This window comes from Micromys minutus (assembly GCF_963924665.1).
Source record: "Micromys minutus genome assembly, chromosome: X".
Taxonomy (NCBI): domain Eukaryota; kingdom Metazoa; phylum Chordata; class Mammalia; order Rodentia; family Muridae; genus Micromys; species Micromys minutus.
Genome location: NC_137970.1, coordinates 128,447 through 148,551, shown reverse-complemented (window position 1 = coordinate 148,551; position 20,105 = coordinate 128,447). Strand labels below are relative to the sequence as shown.

Below are 20,105 nucleotides of genomic sequence, written 5' to 3'. Positions count from 1 at the left end.
GGTGGGTTGGGGTAGGGGTGGGAATATCCTCTTGGAGATGGGGGGGGATATGGGATGAGAAACAGTCAGAGGGTGGACCAGGAGGGGTATAAAGACTGTACTGAAAAAAAAAAAAACCCACGATTAAAGAATAAAAGAGAAAACTTGTATTCAAAATTTGTAGAAGAAATAATCCACCTTCTTGGGATGTGAGGTTACTGCATTAAAATGCCTTTAAAATTAATTCAAAAGTTAAGTACTTTACTTAAGATAAGCACTAAAGTTTATTCCAGATCAACTAAGTAAGTTTTCCACATTTTCTCTCTTATCTCCTCAAATTAATAGCCTCTTTTCCTATATTACTGTTACATATATACATATGTGTATGTATATGTACCCACAGATACTTAATTACAACCTTATAAAAATAAGCAATTCAAGAAATGAGACTATAAAATATGTAAATATCAACTTTCAAATGGAAATAATAAATTAAAATGAAGGGCTTTTATGTTAAAATACACTGCTCTAAGTACCAAACATATAAAAATACATAGGCAGCAGATATAATTAGTGATGTATATTTTACATATTATATCGGAATAATTATGAACAAAACAGCATTAAAATTATTTGCAATTTTGGGGGATACAAACAATGTTTATTCCAGTAAAGAATAATTTCAATATCTCATTCCATTAGTAATAATGCTCTCATATTTTACAGTAATATTTTCGCCTCTCCTTTTCTGTTGCTTTAACCAAGGAAACTACTTGAAAATAATTTAGAGTTTTCTGGAAAGTGCTATAACATTTCAGTAAAATTAAAATGCTACCTACCCTTGTCGTTCATTGTACATTCTGTTAAGTTTTTCCCACTGCAAATCCATCTGTGATACTGCTTCCTGTAGTTTACCCCTTTCCATGGGGGTAGCGCTTTGCAAGGCTGCTGTCTTCTTCTTGTAAATAACATCAGTCCGGCCTGAGATTTGCTGCAAACTGTCTTTTATATTCTGAAATAATAAAATATATATCAAAATAAACTAGCTTTATCTAGAGAGTATAAAGGAGAAATAGTCCTAGAATAAATATTCATATAACTCTAAATTATCAATGTATTATTCCTTCATTCTAAAATGTCCACTGTACTTCCAAGGGATGTTATGCTGATAGTTCTGCAAGCATATGATGACATAAACTCACTCAAGCATATAATACACATATAAATTAATAACAATGTAAATTAATTTAACAATGAAAATTAACCCAGTTGTTCTAGATAAGAGACGAACACTTGGCCATTAAACTAGCTTTAAGAAAGACTTTATAGACCATAAGTCACATTTATAAAATATGACATAAGCAATCAGAAGTATCTGATTTGGTAAAATGTAAAGATCTGTGGGAAGACAGACTAGTATAGAGAGGTTAGCGATATTTAATAATGGGCTTTGATTCTCAAACTAAATATTTTCCATTAATAGTAGGTAACAATGAAGTATGATTTTATAAATTATTAATTATGGAAACTCATCTGTACAACCTAGTGAGACTATAGATCATGCCAAACATCAGCAAATGTTTGAAATAGACTTGTAACATTTGAAAAAAGTGATTTGTACTAGTGGACTTGCACATTTGCTCTGAGAGGGTGGTATGTGATAATTATAAGCAATACGAATGAATTTCAAGTTTAAAAGGTTTTCTGCAACTCTGTGTGTTTCTTATGATGAGAAACTTAATTTCTTTTTTCAACACCTCAACTGAACTCCAAGGAAAAAGGACATATCTGCCACATTAGGTACTGACATATGAGGGAAAGGAGGGCGTGATAACACAGAAATAGCCTGTGAATATACTCATCTTTAAAAATTCACACTAAAACTCCCTTCCACCAGTTTTACTTACAGAAATGGTAATCACAGAAATATGTTGTGTTTTAATTGCATAAGAGATGGTCACATGGCTAAAGGGTGATTTTTAAGAGAGCACAGGCAGCGTTACATAAGGATGGATCTCTTTAATAACATGGGTGGAGTGATGTTCAAAGACTAAATTAAAAAATAGAATATTATGTGTAGGACTATGAAGGGGGGGTTGAAAGCCTGGTGACCCTGCGGGAAGGTGGGCACTTCTCTAAAGCTCCCAAGAAACCAGTTTGGATGCCCATCACTAGCCACAGCCCTACATAGATTCATGGCCAAAAGTCATGTAAAGGAAACACCCCAATCCCCTCCACAGGTGATGATGTGACCACAGGTCAGTAGGCTCAAGACAGATCTTGATTACAGTGAGGTACCTACGGGCCTGGAGGCTTAGCCAATTGGCCTTTCTTCCCAGTCACTCCTCCCTGCAGAAGGTATTTAACCCCAGGCCCATCCTGAGAAGTGGGGTACAGTCTTACTCATCAACTTTCCTACATGACAATAAATGCTTAAAAACTCTGGACTGTCTCTTTTCATCAGGACCCGCCCTTGGGAGCTGTAGAGAAGCCCTTCACTTACAGAGCCGCCATCTAATCTGTAGAAGGCCTCACTGAGCTTCCAGCTGTGCTTCCATCAAACCGAGCCTACAGCCCACCACCACCAAGTCCAGGACCCCTCTAGGACCAGCCAGAGATTCACTCTTCCTCCTCAGTCCTGGGCTAGATACTGGCCCTGGGCCCCCACGTCACTTTCAGCTTTGCTGGAGCATCCAACAGTGCTTGGGTGTCCAAGAGCCTGGGAAACAGATGACCCTGGCCTCATTGCAGCAGGCCTGGGGATCCTGGCCGTTTACCCCTACACCTTAGACTGCACTTCCCTACCACCAGAGTGGTGCCCCACAGTGGCGTCCCACAGCCTGACAACTACCTGGTGACAATATGGAATAAGCTCTGTCAAACTTCTTTCATCCTGCCTCCCCCAGGGCCCTGAGCTCCATTGTGTAATCCATTCATCTACTGAAGGACATCTGGGTTCTTTCCAGCTTCTGGCTATTATAAACAAGGCTGCTATGAACATGGTGGAGCATGTGTCCTTATATTTTGAAGCATCTTTTGGGGATATACCTAGGAGTGGTATAGCTGGGTCCTCAGGTAGTATTACATTCAGTTTTTTGAGGAACCTCCAGACTGATTTCCAGAGTGGTTGTACCACTTTAATTTTATTTTTTTAAATTTGAAATTAAAGAAAGGAGGGGGGAAAGCTAATACTAAATAAAAGAATAAGATATTATCCACCACCACAAAAATATCTGCTTCTGGTTCAATGCAATATATAAGGTTGTGTGTGTGTGTGTGTGTGTGTGTGTGTGCACGCGCGCACGCGTGTGCACGCACTTTTGTGTTCCTATTCACATGGGAATATACCTAAGGAAGCATGTATGATACATATATTTTCTTGGGATTTGAGTTTGAAAAGTTTCTTGATATAAATTAACTTTCAGTTATCTGTAAAATCGTAGAATTGTTCAGAATAAGTGGTGAACAGTTTTACTATTTAATACAAGAGAATTATCTATCTTAATTGGAAACAGCAGAAATTGGGTCAGGGGATGTCATACTCCTTGGATATCAAGATAATCACTTTTTGACACATTCCCTAAGAAGAGTATAAGGTGACTGGAATCAAAAAACAAACAAACAAACAAAACAACAACAAAAAAAACCTCTCCAAAGACTATGTGTAAAAAGTGTCCTTCCTTATCTTTTTTGATAACTTTTGGTTGGAAATTTACTTTATTCTATATTAGAATAGCCACTCCAGCTTGCTTCTTGGAGCTGTTTGCTTGGAAGTTTTTTTCCCACCCTTTGACTCTGAGATAGTGTCTGTCTCTGTCTCTGAGATGAGTTTCCTGTATGCAGCAAAAGGCTGGATTTTGTTTATGTATCCAGTCTGATAGTCTATGTCTCTTTATTGGGGAGTTGAGACCATTTATGTTAATAGATATCAAGGAATAATTGTTTCTGTTTCCTGCCATTTTTGCTATTGGAAGTTGAATTGTGCCTGTGTGTCTTTCTTCTTTTGGTTTTCTTGCTTAGGAGTTCTCTTGTTTTTACTAGGCTGTATTTTCCCTCCTTGTATTGGGTTTTCCACCTATAATTCCTTGTAGTGCTGGGTTTGTTGTCAGATATTGTGTAAATTTAGTTTTGTCTTGAAATATCTTCGTCTCTCCATCGATGGTGATTGATAGTTTTGCTGGGTATAGCAGCTTGGACTGGCACTTGTGCTCTCTTAAGGAGTGCATGATGTCTGTCCAGGCTCTTCTAGCTTTCATAGTCTCTGTTGAGAAATCGGGTGTGAGTCTGATTGGTCTGCCTTTATATGTTACCTGACCTTTTTCCCTTACTGCTTTTAGTATGCTTTCTTTACATTGGGCACTTGGTGTTTTGACTATTATGTGTCGGGAGGTATTTCTTTTCTGGTCCAACCTATTTGGAGTTCTGAAGGCTTCTTTTATGCTCGTGGTCATCTCATTCTTGAGGGTAGGGAAGTTTTCTTCTATGATTTTGTTGAAGATATTTACTGTGCCTCTTAGTTGATACTCTTCTCCCTCTTCTATTCCTATTATCCTTAGGTTCTGTCTTCTCATTGTGTCTTGTATTTCCTGTATATTTTGGGTTAGGAGCTTTTTGTTTTTTGCATCTTCTCTGGCTGTTTTGTCTATGTTTACAATGTTGTCTTTGGCCCCTGAGATTCTCTCTTCCATCTCTTGTAATCTATTGGAAATGCTTGCATCTGTGACTCCTGATTTCTTTTTTAGGATTTCTACCTCTAGGGTTGTCTCTTTTAGTGTTTTTTTAATTGTGTCTATTTCTGTTTTAAATTTCTTCTACCATTCCTTCATTTCTTTGGTTCTGTTTTCTTCTAGTTCTTTGAGTGTTTTTCTTGTTTCTTCTTTAAAAGCTTCTAATTCTTTATGCTTTTCCTCCCGTTCCTGTTTAAGGATCTCTATCATCATCTTGAGATAGGATTTCATGTCTGAGTCTTCTTCTTCTGGAGTCTTTGGCATCCACTGTTTGCTGTGATGGGAGAGCTGGGTTCTAGTGTTGTCAGGTTGTCATGGTTTCCCTGGGGTACATTCTTTTGCTTTCCTCTTGCCATTTTGTTGTCAGTGATTGGTTCTTGCTTTTCCCTTGTACCTGGAATGTGTCCCTGGATCTCCGCTGTTCCTGGTGGTGGATGTTCTGAATGCCTAGAGGGCCTGATGCCCCTGGGTTCCTGGGTCCTTCCATCAAGCTGGACGGGCAGTCGCACACTTTCCCCGTGCTCTGCTGATATCTCTCAGTCCCTTGGCTAGTCAGAATCAGCCCGATTCTCGCAAGTCCTGTGTTGTCTGGGTCTCTGCTTTTCCTGGTGGCAGATGCTCCAAGTGCCTGTTGTGCACCCCGGAAGTCGCCTGCTGGGAACAGAGGGCCAGATAACGCTGGGTTCCTGGATCTCTGGATCAAGCTGGGCAGGTGCACACTTTCCGCATGCTCCCCTGAGATCTCTCTGCCTCCTGACTCGTTGGAATCTGTTCTCACCTGGTTCTTGCCAGTCCTGTGTTGTCTGGGTCTCCGCAGGAATTCTTAATATAGCTGAGGAACTATTGGTTTTTAATAGAGACAGGGAGGAAGAGCCAATAATCCATAAGATTTTGTATCAACCAGGCTTTTTTTAGACAAGAAGCACATTGTGTGTGTGTGTGTGTGTGTGTGTGAGAGAGAGAGAGAGAGAGAGAGAGAGAGAGAGAGAGAGAGAGAAATTTGGGTAAGTAGGGAAGGGAATGGGTCTGTGAGAAATTCAAGAGGAACGAGAATACAAAGAAAACATTGTAGGAAATTCTCAAATAACTCATACAAAATTGCAACAAGTTAACAAGGCAAAGAGTAAATAAAAACCAAGAAAGTTGCATCTTTTATTGTTAAACATTATACTTGTTCCTATTTTCACTCATATGATCATTTTAGTTACATATATTTTATATATGTAAGTAAATATATATATAGAGAGAGAGGGTTTTTTCCCTCTGGTTTAACTGGTTTTAGTTGCTATTTTTCAAAAATCCCAAACCTACAGCTAGCAGAGTTTTTGTATGCTAACACACAATCACCTGTCACAGTCAGATCCAGTGTTCAATTCTGGACCATGTTTCATTTTCATTCTTTCTTTCTCAGTTAAATCATACTTAGTGTGGAGTTATCTTATGCTCAGATCACAGCATGTGTGAATAGAAGTATAGACTGGCTCACAGTCCATCCCAGTGCCAGCAGATTAGATTCTGACAACTTAGCCAATTGCTCTTCCTGGTCATGTAAGTGACTTTCCTGGAGAGTGGTTGCCACATTCAGCATAATATTGCTGTGGTCTACCTCACAGCTCACTAGTGCTGCATCAGAGGAGAATCCTGGAAGGATTCCACACGTTTTAAGACGATCTTCCTGAGAAAATAGGTGTCAGTAATACTTAGTGTGTTCTAATACAAGTTCTTCCTCTCTGGGGCACAGACGCATAAAGCCCATTTTAACTTTCAAAGCAATATTTTCCATTATACTTAAGACATTTCAACCATCTCTCTTCTGTCTCCAATTCCCTCCATAGACAACTCCTTGTTTTTCATCTAAGGCCTCTTACTGCTTGAAAAACAGTTACTGTTTAAATGTGACCTATGTTTACCTGCAGCACTTCACAGCCATGAAGCAAACTGATGGCTGAAATGGACTGTAGATATATAGAGTAGGATATACATACAATGTACCCTGCTCCTTAATTTAAAAAAAACCAGAAAGCTCTGAACACCCCAAAAACAACTCACAGACTGTGTGAAGTTCAACAAAAAAAGAATATATTTTAATTAAAATAGAACTGTATCACATCCCCCTTTCCTCCCTACAGCCCCTCTCAGTTTCTCTCCTGTCCCTTCAAATTAATAGCCTCTTTTCCTATATTGTTGTTACAAACATATATACATATGTGTATGTATATGTACCCACAAATACTTAATTACAACCTTAAAAATGTATTCGTATACTTTTATGCAAAAATGCTGAAAATTTGTACATTTATCTTTGTTTTTTAAAATAAAGTAAAAAAAAAAAAAAAGGGCTCTGGGAGACGGAAAGAATTTCTTCATGATAAGGTGTCCTAACGGACAAAATAGACAGCAGAAAATTGTTATATAGCACTAAGTAACACAATACAGAAATTTAACTAAAAGGACTTATGGTTCTCTAAAAGGTATTTATTAGCTAAACTTTTTTATTGTAGATCTATTCTCTTGTACCACCAGGTCCGTGCCAGGATGCACATATTCCCATCCAGGAGAAAGGATGCTGGCTACTTTTTTCAAGAGTTGCAGAGGCAGTAGTGAAGAACACAAACAAAATACAATTTTCTGTAATTATTAGTAGACAATATCACAGGTCAGTAGGATACATGGATCACTCACAATGTGTCATCAGTGCTGAAAATAATCTTAGCGATGTCCACTCATTATTACTCCCTTGATAAATGCAGCCCTGCAGTTACACAGACTTGCATATTAAGTCTATTTAAATTTATGTACATTTTTATTCTTAAAACCTTCATTTCAGTTTTATTTTGGGGGTAAGTTATGATAAGGAAATCCACATCCATCAGTAAGATGGCCTAACTGAACAATTAAGTAACTTGTCAGTGAAGTAGCAGCAGTATCCCTGGGCAGTTCTGTCCATGTAGAATTGAACATGACAAATTGATTCTGTGTATTAAATGTTGACTATACAGTGTATGTGCCATTATTTATAAACATCCTTGATAGATTTTCTATAGAAATAGGTCACAAAACAAGATCATGCTTACACATACTATAATTTGAAACTAGGAGAATGAGAATCTGTGATAGGGAAAAATAAGCCAGTGAAAAGCAAAATTATGAAATGACTTTCAACTATGTACAACAAAGTGTAAGCATGCTCGTAACGTTGGTTTTTGTTATCGCAACTAATAAATCAGTGAGGACTGTCGCTCATCTGCCCCAAGTCATTTCTTATGTTCTACAATTGTAAAAAAAAAAAAAAATGAAGGCGTGTACAGTTTTAACTTCTGGAAAATTGTGAGCTTTGATAACTATGGAAAAGAGTAAGGGCAAAGAGTCAAAGATACTTGACACTGGAATTTGCCAATCACTGTGCAAGGAGTGGTGATTGACAAATGGGACTTGGTTACATCTCAAGAATGTACAGGAAACATTCAGTAAAATATGAAAGATAGAGGCAGAAGAAGGAATTTTTCCAATTGGATGCTTTAATGAACAATTTCTATTTTTATAACTGTATTACAAATATTTAAAATTCTAATAGGACTCTAAATGTTAATGCATTTCAAAATAATAATGCCACTGTATATTATTAGCCTTCATGTATAATCAAACATAATTAATATAAATAGATAATATTGGTTTTGAGCTAAGAATATCTATTACTCATTGGATGTTTTTACTCATTTCTATTTACATTTTAGCAGCACATTAGATATTCATTATAGAATAACATTTATCTTCACCCTGTTTAAATGATTAGCTGCTCTCCAATTTACAGACATACTCAAACATCCATACTATTTAACATGTTGTTGTGTTCAAGGAATAATTATATATCTTATTTTACATTATATGGCTTGTACTGAACACTTAAGAAATTCGCAGAGAGACGTCTATCATAAGTGTCCTCTGAGAGCGTCTGAGAAGCAGAACACTGAAACAGGCAAAATTGGTGGAACATGAGGCCACTTATGGAAGAGTTGGGAGAAGGATTGAGGTTCCTGAAGGGGATGGGAACCCCACATGAAGACCAACAGATTCAACTAACCTGGAGACCTGAGGGCTCTCAGAAACTGAACCACTAACCAAAGAATGAAGCCCCGGAACATGTGGAAGAAATGCACCTTAGTTTTCCTGGATTCCGTATCTGGTCTCAGTGGGAGAGGAAGTGCCTAAGCGGGTAGAGCCTCGATGTGCCAGGATGGAAGCCTGGTGTACCCAGGGGGCTCCATCCTCTTTGAGGAGAAAGGGACAGGTTTTGTGAGAAGGGAGTCAGTGAAGAAAGGACAAGTAGGGGGGATCAGCATTTGAGATGTAAATAAATAAATAAGTGAATAATGAAAAAAGAAATACGTAGTTTTAACATTGTGTGATACTGTCTGTAACTTGATTCAGGTAAATGTGTTAAGAATAAAATGAACTATAATTTAACTTCAAATCTCTTTTAACCAGCAGGAGTATACAGTGTTATCTTCATTTAGACTTTTATATAAAACAAAGATTAATGCCTTTTTTGTTGAAAAGAGCAAGTATAAAACTATCTCACATAAAAAATAATCAATGAATGCACAAGCCCATTTCCTTGTTGCAAATTTCTTCTAAGAAATGTGAAATTAGGCTTACCTTCATACCTCCTGAGGTTTCAACAAGTCAGATAAATTAAAACTTGAACAATATCTTCTTCTATCCTATCAAAATAAAACTAAGCTAGGTAGTAAATATATCAAGATAAACCAATGAATAACTCTGAGTGTTCTGCTGTTTTGAGCATGAGACAATAAGACACACGGAATCAAATTTTTTTTTATTATGTAACTTACTAAGTTTATGGCCACTGCTCTTCTGACCAATATGCCTAGTAACATAACAATAAAGGATAATTTGGCTATTATTAATGAGTTACATATTCAACTACAATAATGAGCTTCCAAACTGTGTTGTCAGAAGAGATTAATTAATGCGAAAAATGTCATATGCAGACAAGTCTTTTTTATCCAATGTTTGAACTGATACTTTTCACTATACACAAAAGCATTTGACTTTTTCTCTAAAGGTATTAAGATAGCATCACTAGAGAGAAGCAGATGGACTGGATCCAGACATCCACCAAGTTCTCATTTTAGTGTGTAATTTTATAGCATAATTTAATGTATGACATTAAATTCAAGTCACTAAAAATATTAAGAACTCCTAAACAAACAACATTATCTGTTTGTATACTTATACAGAAAATATATGATATGGAAAGAGCAGCCAAGAAATAATTTAGCAAATAAAATTCCTTTAGCTAAAACGTGCTGCTGATAGCAAACTCATCTGCTTCTTGTTCTGGCAAATATCACACTGTGGCCACACTCATTTTGATTGTGAAGTATATGATAGTAAAACTATCTTAAGACACACATTTTTATGAACACTTTACTAGATTATACATTCATTTATCTATATCTACTACCTACTTAAATTCATAGATTGTTATTTCATCATAATTTTCCCATGGTTTAGAATTCAGTTATAGGCTGCTATTTGTTTGGAAAAAGCCCAATTAGGTAGAAAGTCTTTGGCTGGTGATTTTAAAGAAAGTATTTAAGGATATTGTCTCCCCAAATCTTCCTCACATGTTGGTGTTAAGTATACCATCATACCTGGTTTTTATAATTAGATTATATTCAGTTATATTCTACATATAATTATATATGTTATGTAAGTTTAAAATGGAATATATACATTATATGAAATAAACCAAGAAATATAAAGTAGATACATTTAAGTCTCATTTAGTTTCCCACTTGGAAAGGATAAATTAAATATCCTAGCTATAAATAGTTTATTAAAACTTGCTTCAGGATTCTGCCTTGAGTGATTGTGTGGCTTATTATTCCTATTCAGTCCCGTTTTTGGACAGCCATTGTCCAACTCTAAATGTTTAAAATATTTTAGTACACAGATCACTTACAAATCTTCTATTTTTAAAAAAGGAATTCTAAGAAAAAATAAAAGTTTTTTTTTTTTATGTACAGTAACCATCTAGTAGAGTTCAATCAGAGATCTCTGCGCTTACCTTAAGAGACTCTTCTTGCTTAAAGAGATCTTCAAAATCTTTAGCAGAGAGTTCAGGAGCATTTAGAAGTTGTTCAACTTCTGATAGAGCTTGTAAGATATGATTAATCTCGGTCAAAAAAGTAGAAGGCACATGAGAAACATCCAAAGGCATATCTTCAGTCGTCACTACCATGGTTTCTTCATGGAGAGTGTGCTGGTACAGATATATAAAAGAATAACTTTTAGCTTTCCAATAACAAAAAGGCCTTTATATTGATTCCAGTATACTTTTCACAGAGAGCTAGAAAGGGATTAGAAATAAATACATTACATGACGTCTAGTAAAACAGTTATACATTCTACCCGTCTATTTTCATCTTCCAAAGCATTCATGATGAGCTCCACACTCTTTACCATTCCACACAGAAGATGAGAGACCAGAATCATAAAGTTGGGAAGAAGGTAGATTGACTCTAAGTAAAACATAGTATCACAAATTACATTTTACTGTTTAATTATAACTATTGTTTCTTTCATTAAAAAAAAAACACAATTTTTTCTTGTTGTCTCGATTGAGGTATAGGATTAAACAAAATGGTTCAATCAACGATGAATGTACCTTTCCCCCAATAAGCAGATATTAGCTCCAGCCTTCGACGTTAGCATGTTATTAAATTCATCTTTTAATAAGCTGCAAATTAAGTTTGGTTAACTATAAAATTCTTCCTATTCCATAAACTCCCAAAGTGTTAGAATGTCTGTGTTGGTTCTACTTACTCTTAACTGGAGTGCAAATACATAGGACAGTAACACTCCAGATGGCCTCTGAGTGCGCCCGTGGTGCTCATTTCCCTATTCTTCATAAAAGCAACAAGTAAATGCTGTTTGAAAATTCAGAAAGTTGGATGACTTCTGCTCTCTCGGGTCTACGGTACAGGCAGAAACTCTCTTGTAATTGAAATAAGTTTCCCAGTAACTTTGTTCTCAATTGATCAGCTGCCACCTGCCTGTTGATGGGGTCAGTGGTGGGTGTCAGTCCAAGTCTCTTTGGGGAAATTCAAACAATAAGATGCTAACATAGTTCTTTATTCTTGCTGTCTCTTTGACAGAGCCACACACACTTTTTCAGTAACCTAATTAAATGGATTGTGGGATCACATACTGAAATCAACTCAAGATGTGTAAAACTATACGCTGATTAGTTTGGCCTCCTTTGAATTTCTTGGGCTTGGAATCTGTATACTAAATGTATGAATGACCAACAAATAAAATTTATTCTAATTTTTTGTCTCATCTAAATTATGTTGTAGCAAATTCAGAATTGCAAAAGTCTGTTTTAAAATCCCATGTAATTTATAAAATTGGTTATACTTAAATCAATTTCTTGACACATTTGTCTTCATCATCAATGAAATGATAACATATATGCATTTCTAACATACAATTAAAATAATCAGAGAAAGTTAAGCTTGAGTTTGATGAAGACAATTTAGAATTTACCTACAGACTTAAAATCTCAATTTTATTTCTGCAATTTAAATCAAACATTTCAGTAATTTAATATATATGCACATACATATATAAATGTAAGTTACATATATTGTGGACGTTCATTTGTCTCTTAAGGGTTTATCCATGCATAAGGTGGTGAAGACAAATCTGTTAAGTACTTGTTATCATCTTCTAAAGTTGGAAATTGTAGTTTAAAGGCTGAAAGTTTTAGGAAGGCTTGCAAACAAGGAATTTATGATTTACAAAACTTCCAAACATTTCTTATATTCCATAACTTGTTTTTTCAAACAATTACATTCTATAAATCTATATAGGGAATTGATTTTATGCTCAATCAGCCCCAATCTCTCTTTCTCTCAGTGTTGTTACAACAAAACAACATTTTGAGAACTATATGGATACAACATAACATAAAACCTGGGTCCATAGAAGAAATGCAGTAGAGAGAATAGAAAATACATCTGATAAAAATTAAATGACAGGTTTAAAATTAAGTGTAGGAACAAAATCAGGGTTTTCATTTTAAGTTTCTAAGATGATTTGATAGGAGAGAATAGTTATGGCTAAAAATAAAATGGGAGTTCTGGGCAGTGCACCAAAGGAAAAGGATTATTCATGGCTCAGAATAAAGAATAGAATGAAACAGAAAACTAAACTAAAAGGCACAGATACAGCATAGTACATGTATGATGACCAGAAAGAGAAGGTATAACATATGGAGAAGAAATTATACTCTGCCAAGGACAACTTTCCTGTGATAAAATATTATTATTTATTAAAGTTAAAAATGTAACTTAAGGTTGGAGATATGATTCAGTAGGGGAAGGTGGGTGTTGTAGAAATAGGAGTAATATAAATATAGGACTTATATATTAAAATCTCAAAAATAATTGAACTAAAAAGCAAGATAATACAGGGTCCTTAATTTAAAGCTGCAGTAGCAATCTTGAGATATTTTGAGCTTTCTAGAATTTAAGGCCTAATGGAAAGTAGCACATCTTAATTATTCATCATTCTATTTTACCTTTAAATATTCACATAATGTTACATCCCTGCAATAAATGTAAAGAATTCTGAAGCAAAAAATTTGAAATGTAGCTAAGAGCTACACAGGAATCCAGTATAGGTATGCGCACATTTACAAAGAGATACGTAAATGAGTAACTAGGCAGCAGTACTTTGTGCTTTCTACTAAAACCATTATACATTAGTCACTATTATATATAAGTAGGTACATATCATTTTATCAAACTATTTGCAAAATCAACTATGAAAATAAAATAAATTGTCTACAAATATAAATTAATCAAGTGATCATAAGGAAATTCTCTTTCATGTTAAAGTCTTCTGCCCCTTTCTGTTCTGTATGCTGTTGGGTGCTAAGGAAAGCCCGGTGACCCTGTGGCCCCTTCCATTGCTCTCTCACTTCCTGAATGCTGATACTGGTTTCTGTCTTAGTCTCTTACTCTTTCTCTTTCACTAGTCAGTCTGCTGGGGGCAGCGAGAATACACTTATTAAATTGATGAGAGATAGATAACTCAGTGATCAGAGCAAAAAAAAAAAAAAAAAAAAGAGCAGCTTAAAAAATTTAAAAAGTCCTACCACAAGAAATGAGAATAAGTTTGCTAACATAGTTGTGAGTGCAAAGTAGTCCTATGTCTTTCTAGAGTTGGGCCTATTGATCACCTATTTCTGAAAATAAGAAATATGCACGTCTGTGTTACTTTTAAACATAGAAGTACTGGTGTGCATATTGAAACTAGCATATTTAATAATATTTGCTTCACAAAAACAATTTGCTAGCGTAAAGGTCATCAAATCTTTTTACGGTTGTTGAAAAAAATTAATTTCTCTCTTAAAAGAATTATTCTCAGCTTTTCTATCGAGTTTTTGGTACATAATTAAAAATTGGGTTTAATGTACCCCACAGTAAAAACTTAAAAGTTTCTTCTAAATTATCACGTTCTGTCAATGTTCCAAGAAAGAAATGTCATGGATTTTTAAAATAGGGCTAATTATAATGTCACCATCTACTGATATGCAAGTGAATTTACAAGATTTAATTATTAGAAATCATATGTATATGACCTACTTTGGATTACATATATTACAACAGTAATTAATTGAAGCATTAGATGTATATTTTTTATCCAAATTCTGCAGGGAATTCGGAGTAATATAGTGTTTATCAATACACAGAGTTATTTTTGCCCCTCAAAAGTTCCCAGAAAACTGATTTATTGTGCTCACATTTTGTATCCAAGCAAATTACATTTTGCAAAGAGCATTGAGTAAAATGATGTATGTTGTGACTTTTTGTACTCAATAAAATGTTAAGCATTTGTCATCATGTCTATTTGCAAAGGACAGTGATAAGAAAAGCATGGACACGGTATTTCCCTAGATTTTAACACACACATATACATGTATAAAATGTAATAACACTGACAGAGCTTTATTACTCAAGGGTAACATCATGTAAAACTTTATCACAATATCATAACCAGGACATTAACACTGCTGCAATTTATTAGCCTTATCCGTATTGCCCTTGTTTTACTTGTACAGTGTGTTCCATTTCCTAGAAATTCCTTTATGCTGTTTTCTCATAGCCTCCCCACCATTATACCGATACTACCAAGATGTTAATTCTATTTTATGTTTTTGTTCATTCCTCAAAAGTTTGTTCGTTGCAGTGCTATTCAATAGCTAAGAAGTGGAATTCATCTAGTCTGCCCACAGAAAATGGATAAAGAAAATGTGGTCTAAGATTGTTATTTCACTCTACATATTATGAAAATGTAAAGTCTCATGAAATGGATATATAAGTGGTAGCCGTAGCCTCCCTCTCCCCCCACTCTGTGTGTGTGTGTTTGTGTATGTGTGCACCCATATGTTCATGTGTATGTGTGTATGTTTGATGAATTTACAAAATAGATATGCTGTTAAAAAACAAATAATAGAAGTAGCAGATAAAGGAGGACAATGTAATAAAAATATAAAGCCAATAGTAACCTACTATGGAACAGGTAAGCAGAACAGCAAGATGGGGAGTGAGGCATATCAAAAGACTAATGAACAAATCTTAATTCAACCCATCTATGTCTATCCTCTTTTTAAGCAAAACTATTTTTTTAAAGCACAGGAAAGAGTAACACAGTGCACTTAATAATCCTTAAGTTTCATGTATGTGTGTGACTACTTGAAGTCTAGTCATTTAACATTATTTGAATCATGTTCAGAAAAAAAAATAATTATAAACATTGATGAATCATTGAAACTGTGCTATGGAGACATTCCATTAGGTTAAAAAGAAGTATTAAGAGATATTATTTTCATGAATCTCCTGGAAATATTTCTTAAAATTTATTCTAACATTAAATTCTGATGCATTACTATGCAATAAACACCTAATTATGGCTTTTAATTTTCAATGAATTTGAATACATTATGCATATATATAAACATTAGGGTTTCATATAATGCATGTTTCCTTTATTTACAAATTTCTTGAACTGCCATAGCTATCATGTTTTTATTATAGTTTAAGAATTTAAAAAGTTAGATATGTTTATTGCATGTGGCATTAAATTTGAGGATTCAATTGGCTTAGACTCTTGTTTAATTATCTATTGAATAGCTTTCTCTTGCTAAATGAGTATGGGCTACTGTTCAAAAGATCAAATAAAGCAAAATAAAAAACAATTTTCCCCACAATAACTATGCTATCCAATGGTATATCTAAGAGCATTTATACTTGGTTTAGTGCTAATAAAATCTTGTAAGTATATTTATATGTTAAAAGAAATTTGTTCATAAAGGAGCCGAAGAATTTTGAGATAATTTAGCAACTCAAAAACATTGGAATACTGTTTTGATAATAAAACTGAAAGTGGGAAATGTTATGTATTTGCTTGAATTCATTTTACTTATCTCTTCTCAGAATAAATCCCATACAATGAGAGTCTTAAGTAATCATTGAAGAATCAGAATGACTCCCAGATGGCACAAGCAATTTAATTATTTTTAACCATTTGTTTCAGGCATGCTAAGTTTATTTCCAACCCCATAACAAAAGCCATTTGAGCTCCCTCCCAGCTGCTGTTCCATATTTTCAAAGCAAATTTAGGTCGGAGAAAATTAGACTTTTTATTGTTTTGCAAATGGAGGTCAAATTGCTGAGCATAAATTCTTGTTCCTTGTTTCATCTTCATTGTTTGACGTAGAGTTCTCAAATATCACGTCTTTTATATAATTGCTGTGGACGGGCCAGTGCCGTTTTATGTTTTATATTGTCCACCACATAGCAGACACTGAGCAAATGTTCAATTAAAAAAATAAAAAGGAATACCAAGCCAGTGTATCCAAAACAATATTTGGACTTAGTCATAGTCACCTAGTAAGTGTATGCAATTACAATATCAGAGCATCTTCAACTTGATTGAGTGTTATTTTAACCTTAGCAGAAATGTGAGTTATAAAAGAAAAGAAAATCACTAATTAAAAATATCAAGGAAATACATTAACATAATTATCTGATAATTTACAATTAAAACCGTATCTTTAGATTGGAATCCTTTCCCTTAAATTTATTGAAACTAAGGTAAATTATTGAAGCATTTTGTCATCTTTTATAATGTAGTTGATGTTATAGATAAGTATTGTAAAGATCTATCAATGGACCTCACATTCCTAAACAACCGGAGTTTCAGGCAACAAGATAAGAGATAATTAAATTAATTTCTATTTACTTAAAGAAAAAAAAATACTTTACTTAATATTCTTATCTATAAAAAGAAGTAATCAACTTTTAATTCAATTTACTTTTATACCATAAAATAAAATTTGAGGTTTATAGCATTCCAAGAAAGATGATAATAATTTCAATGATAATGGAAATTTTATGTCAAAGTGAATTACATTTCACGTTAAATAAAAATACATACTAAAGTTCTACATATATAATTGCATTAGACTTTATTTTACTTTGACATGCAATAATTCTAAAAAATGTATTATTTTTGCTATTTTAGTCATTACTGTTTCCATGAAATACATTAATTTCCACTTGATAACACAATTTGATATTCTATCACAATAAGAAAGGTAACAATATTTTAACCAATATTTATATATAGTTCATAAAATAGTATTATGAATTTAGTCCTTTGTCAGAACATTAATTCATAGCATGAATATATGTAGAATTATAAACCTAGTGTAGCTATAGTCTATTAAAAATAATAGGATTAGTTTGAGACACTTATTAAAATAATTTTAGTTTATTCAGCTATTGTGAGCCAGCCATTGAAAATTCATATGTGTATACAAATGACAAGCTTCACTTAAAGTACAAGACCATTTTATTATAATTATATCCAATTTAATACACAGTAAAGTAGACAGGCTACTTTTTTATCAGAAAATTCATGTAGACTTCTACCCTTCATAATTGAATCTGAAGATGTGTCTTCAATTTCGGAAAATACTGTTCTACAGTAACATATCATGGACTGATCACAATAGATTGGATGAGCTTAACAATCTTAGTGGCTCAAGAGTATATATGTATATATGTACATGTGTATGTATATGTACATGCAACACACACACACACACACACACACACACATACACACACACACACACACACACATACACACACACACACACACACACACACATATATATATGCTTTACCACTTATTTAAGAACAGAAAAATAGATTTCATAAGCTATGAACTGATTTCCAACTGTTCTATTAAATAAAAGCAAAATTATTCAATTAGGACACAGTGAGGTAGTTTCAAAGGGAAAACATTTGCCTTGCAAGGATCCTGACTAAAATTTGTTTTCAAGCTCCAGGACCACATATATTTATATTATTTGCAATCACATATGTTCCAGACTAATTAGAAGCCCAGTTTTCTCTTACTACCACTAATTTTTGATGACTGGGCACCTAAAGAATAATGCCTAAAGTCTTATAACTTAAAATTTGACCTGCACTACACACATGCACATTAAACGACACATGCATTTATATACCTACCATAAACTCTTCTATGTATATACAAATTATTCCACTAGAATCTTTATGCTGCCTATTGTAAGTATCAGTTATTTTTGATATATGTTACGTATGAAAAATCATGGACTTTAATGTTCACTCAGGTAAAATTAAGACTTAAAATAGTTCCAGTATTTTTCATTTTAATATTTAATATTTGAGAGATTGGGCTGACCTTGAACTCCTGTTTCTGCTATGTATAGCTCACAACTGCTACAATTACAGGCATGAGCTATTATGTCTGGATACTATTATTTAATGTGTTTTCAGTTTGCAATAGTTACCTGCCCTTAAATTTTGGATTATTGCATTCAGGAATAACTGTATACTTGTAAAATTTCCTAAAAGATAAAAAGATGTCAAAACAATATACCATGTATTTTCTCATACACTTTCATAGGATGGTTATTTTAATTACCTTATAGGTTACATATACAGTGTATTAAATGGAATGAATAATATCACAGAAGAAATATTATTGTTGAATTGAACCCTGTGCAGTTGATATTTACACAATAACAAATGGCTAAATAACTGCTTCATATCCTTCAACCTAGCATTCTGTTTCAAACATTTATATCTTCACTTTGTAAGAACTTGAAGTAGGAACAAAAATGTATTCGTCAAAAATTCTCTGCAGTTTCTACTTTTTTTTTTTTTTTTTACAAATAATCATGATTGCTTATACAACTTTGAATTGTGTTTTCAAAGAGAGTATCAGAATCATTCCATCCACTTGGTTTCTTCCATCAAATATCAACATATCATGGGCCATCCAGTTTGCATAATGAGTACCGTGACGCAGTAAGTGCCTAATCAAAAGTAAAGTCTGTAGTAATATATTTTAAGTCGATAAGATGGTATGTAGGTTGCAATAATATATTACTCAAAATATTCATTATTTACCATGTATAGAGTAAGAAAGTAAAATTAGCATGGGATGATCTCAGGAAAGCAATACATATCTGTGGATTAGACACTGAAGTAAATAAACATGAGAAGTTGAGAAATTTATATTGCCAATGTTATGGAAAATGATGCAGCAAAATAAATTAAGATGTATATTTTTCATTTTGAGTAAAGGGAGATTTTTACTATCACTTCTTCTTTTGTCCTTATTCTTGGAAATTAAACTTTTGAACTATAGAAGCCCAACATGAGGGGAACTACTCACTTTTAGAATGCACACTATACTACTGGTTTGTTATTGAGCCCAGAATTTTGATGTTGCTAGTAGGCTTCTGTTAATATAGTAGTAGCTGCAAACACATTCATGCGTTTGCCAGTAACAACTCACAATTTGTGCAAAGTTGAGTCTTCGAAACTGAGCAAAATTGCTCTCAATTTCCCGCCAGCGCTGGCTGAGCTGGATCTGAGTTGGCTCCACTGCCTTTGCGGCCCCATTCTCAGACAAGCCCTCAGCTTGCCTGCGCACGGCGTTCAGCTCCTCTTTCTTCTTCTGCAATTCACGATCAATTTCCTATTAAGCAAAACCAATACAGGGCCCAGGGCAGTTAGCTAACCATGTCAACCAACCTACAAGCAGAAAACACTTCTCTCAGAATTTTCATAGGCTGATGTCCCTTTATCTTTATTTTTCATATAAATAATGGGAGTTGTCACTGTCATCCTCACGCAATAAGCCAAATATATATTTAGGTATCATTTGAACACTCATTTTAAGATTTATGAATTAAATTATTAAATATACATCAGCATTTTGGCTCCTTAATAGTTTTGG

General features: G+C 34.1%; 1 protein-coding gene across 5 annotated transcripts in view; it reads right to left on the bottom strand.

The window, feature by feature from the left end:
- DMD (dystrophin) overlaps positions 1-20,105 on the bottom strand; it is a 1,259,848-nt gene that overhangs the window by 1,145,340 nt on the left and 94,403 nt on the right. For all 5 annotated transcript variants that reach the window (XM_080910294.1, XM_080910293.1, XM_080910296.1 and 2 more), the window contains 3 exons: positions 19,662-19,844; positions 10,801-10,995; positions 819-991 (listed from right to left, as the gene is read on the bottom strand). In XM_080910294.1, coding sequence (XP_080766420.1) covers positions 819-991; positions 10,801-10,995; positions 19,662-19,844 — 551 coding nt within the window. The remainder of the gene's footprint in view (positions 1-818; positions 992-10,800; positions 10,996-19,661; positions 19,845-20,105) is intronic.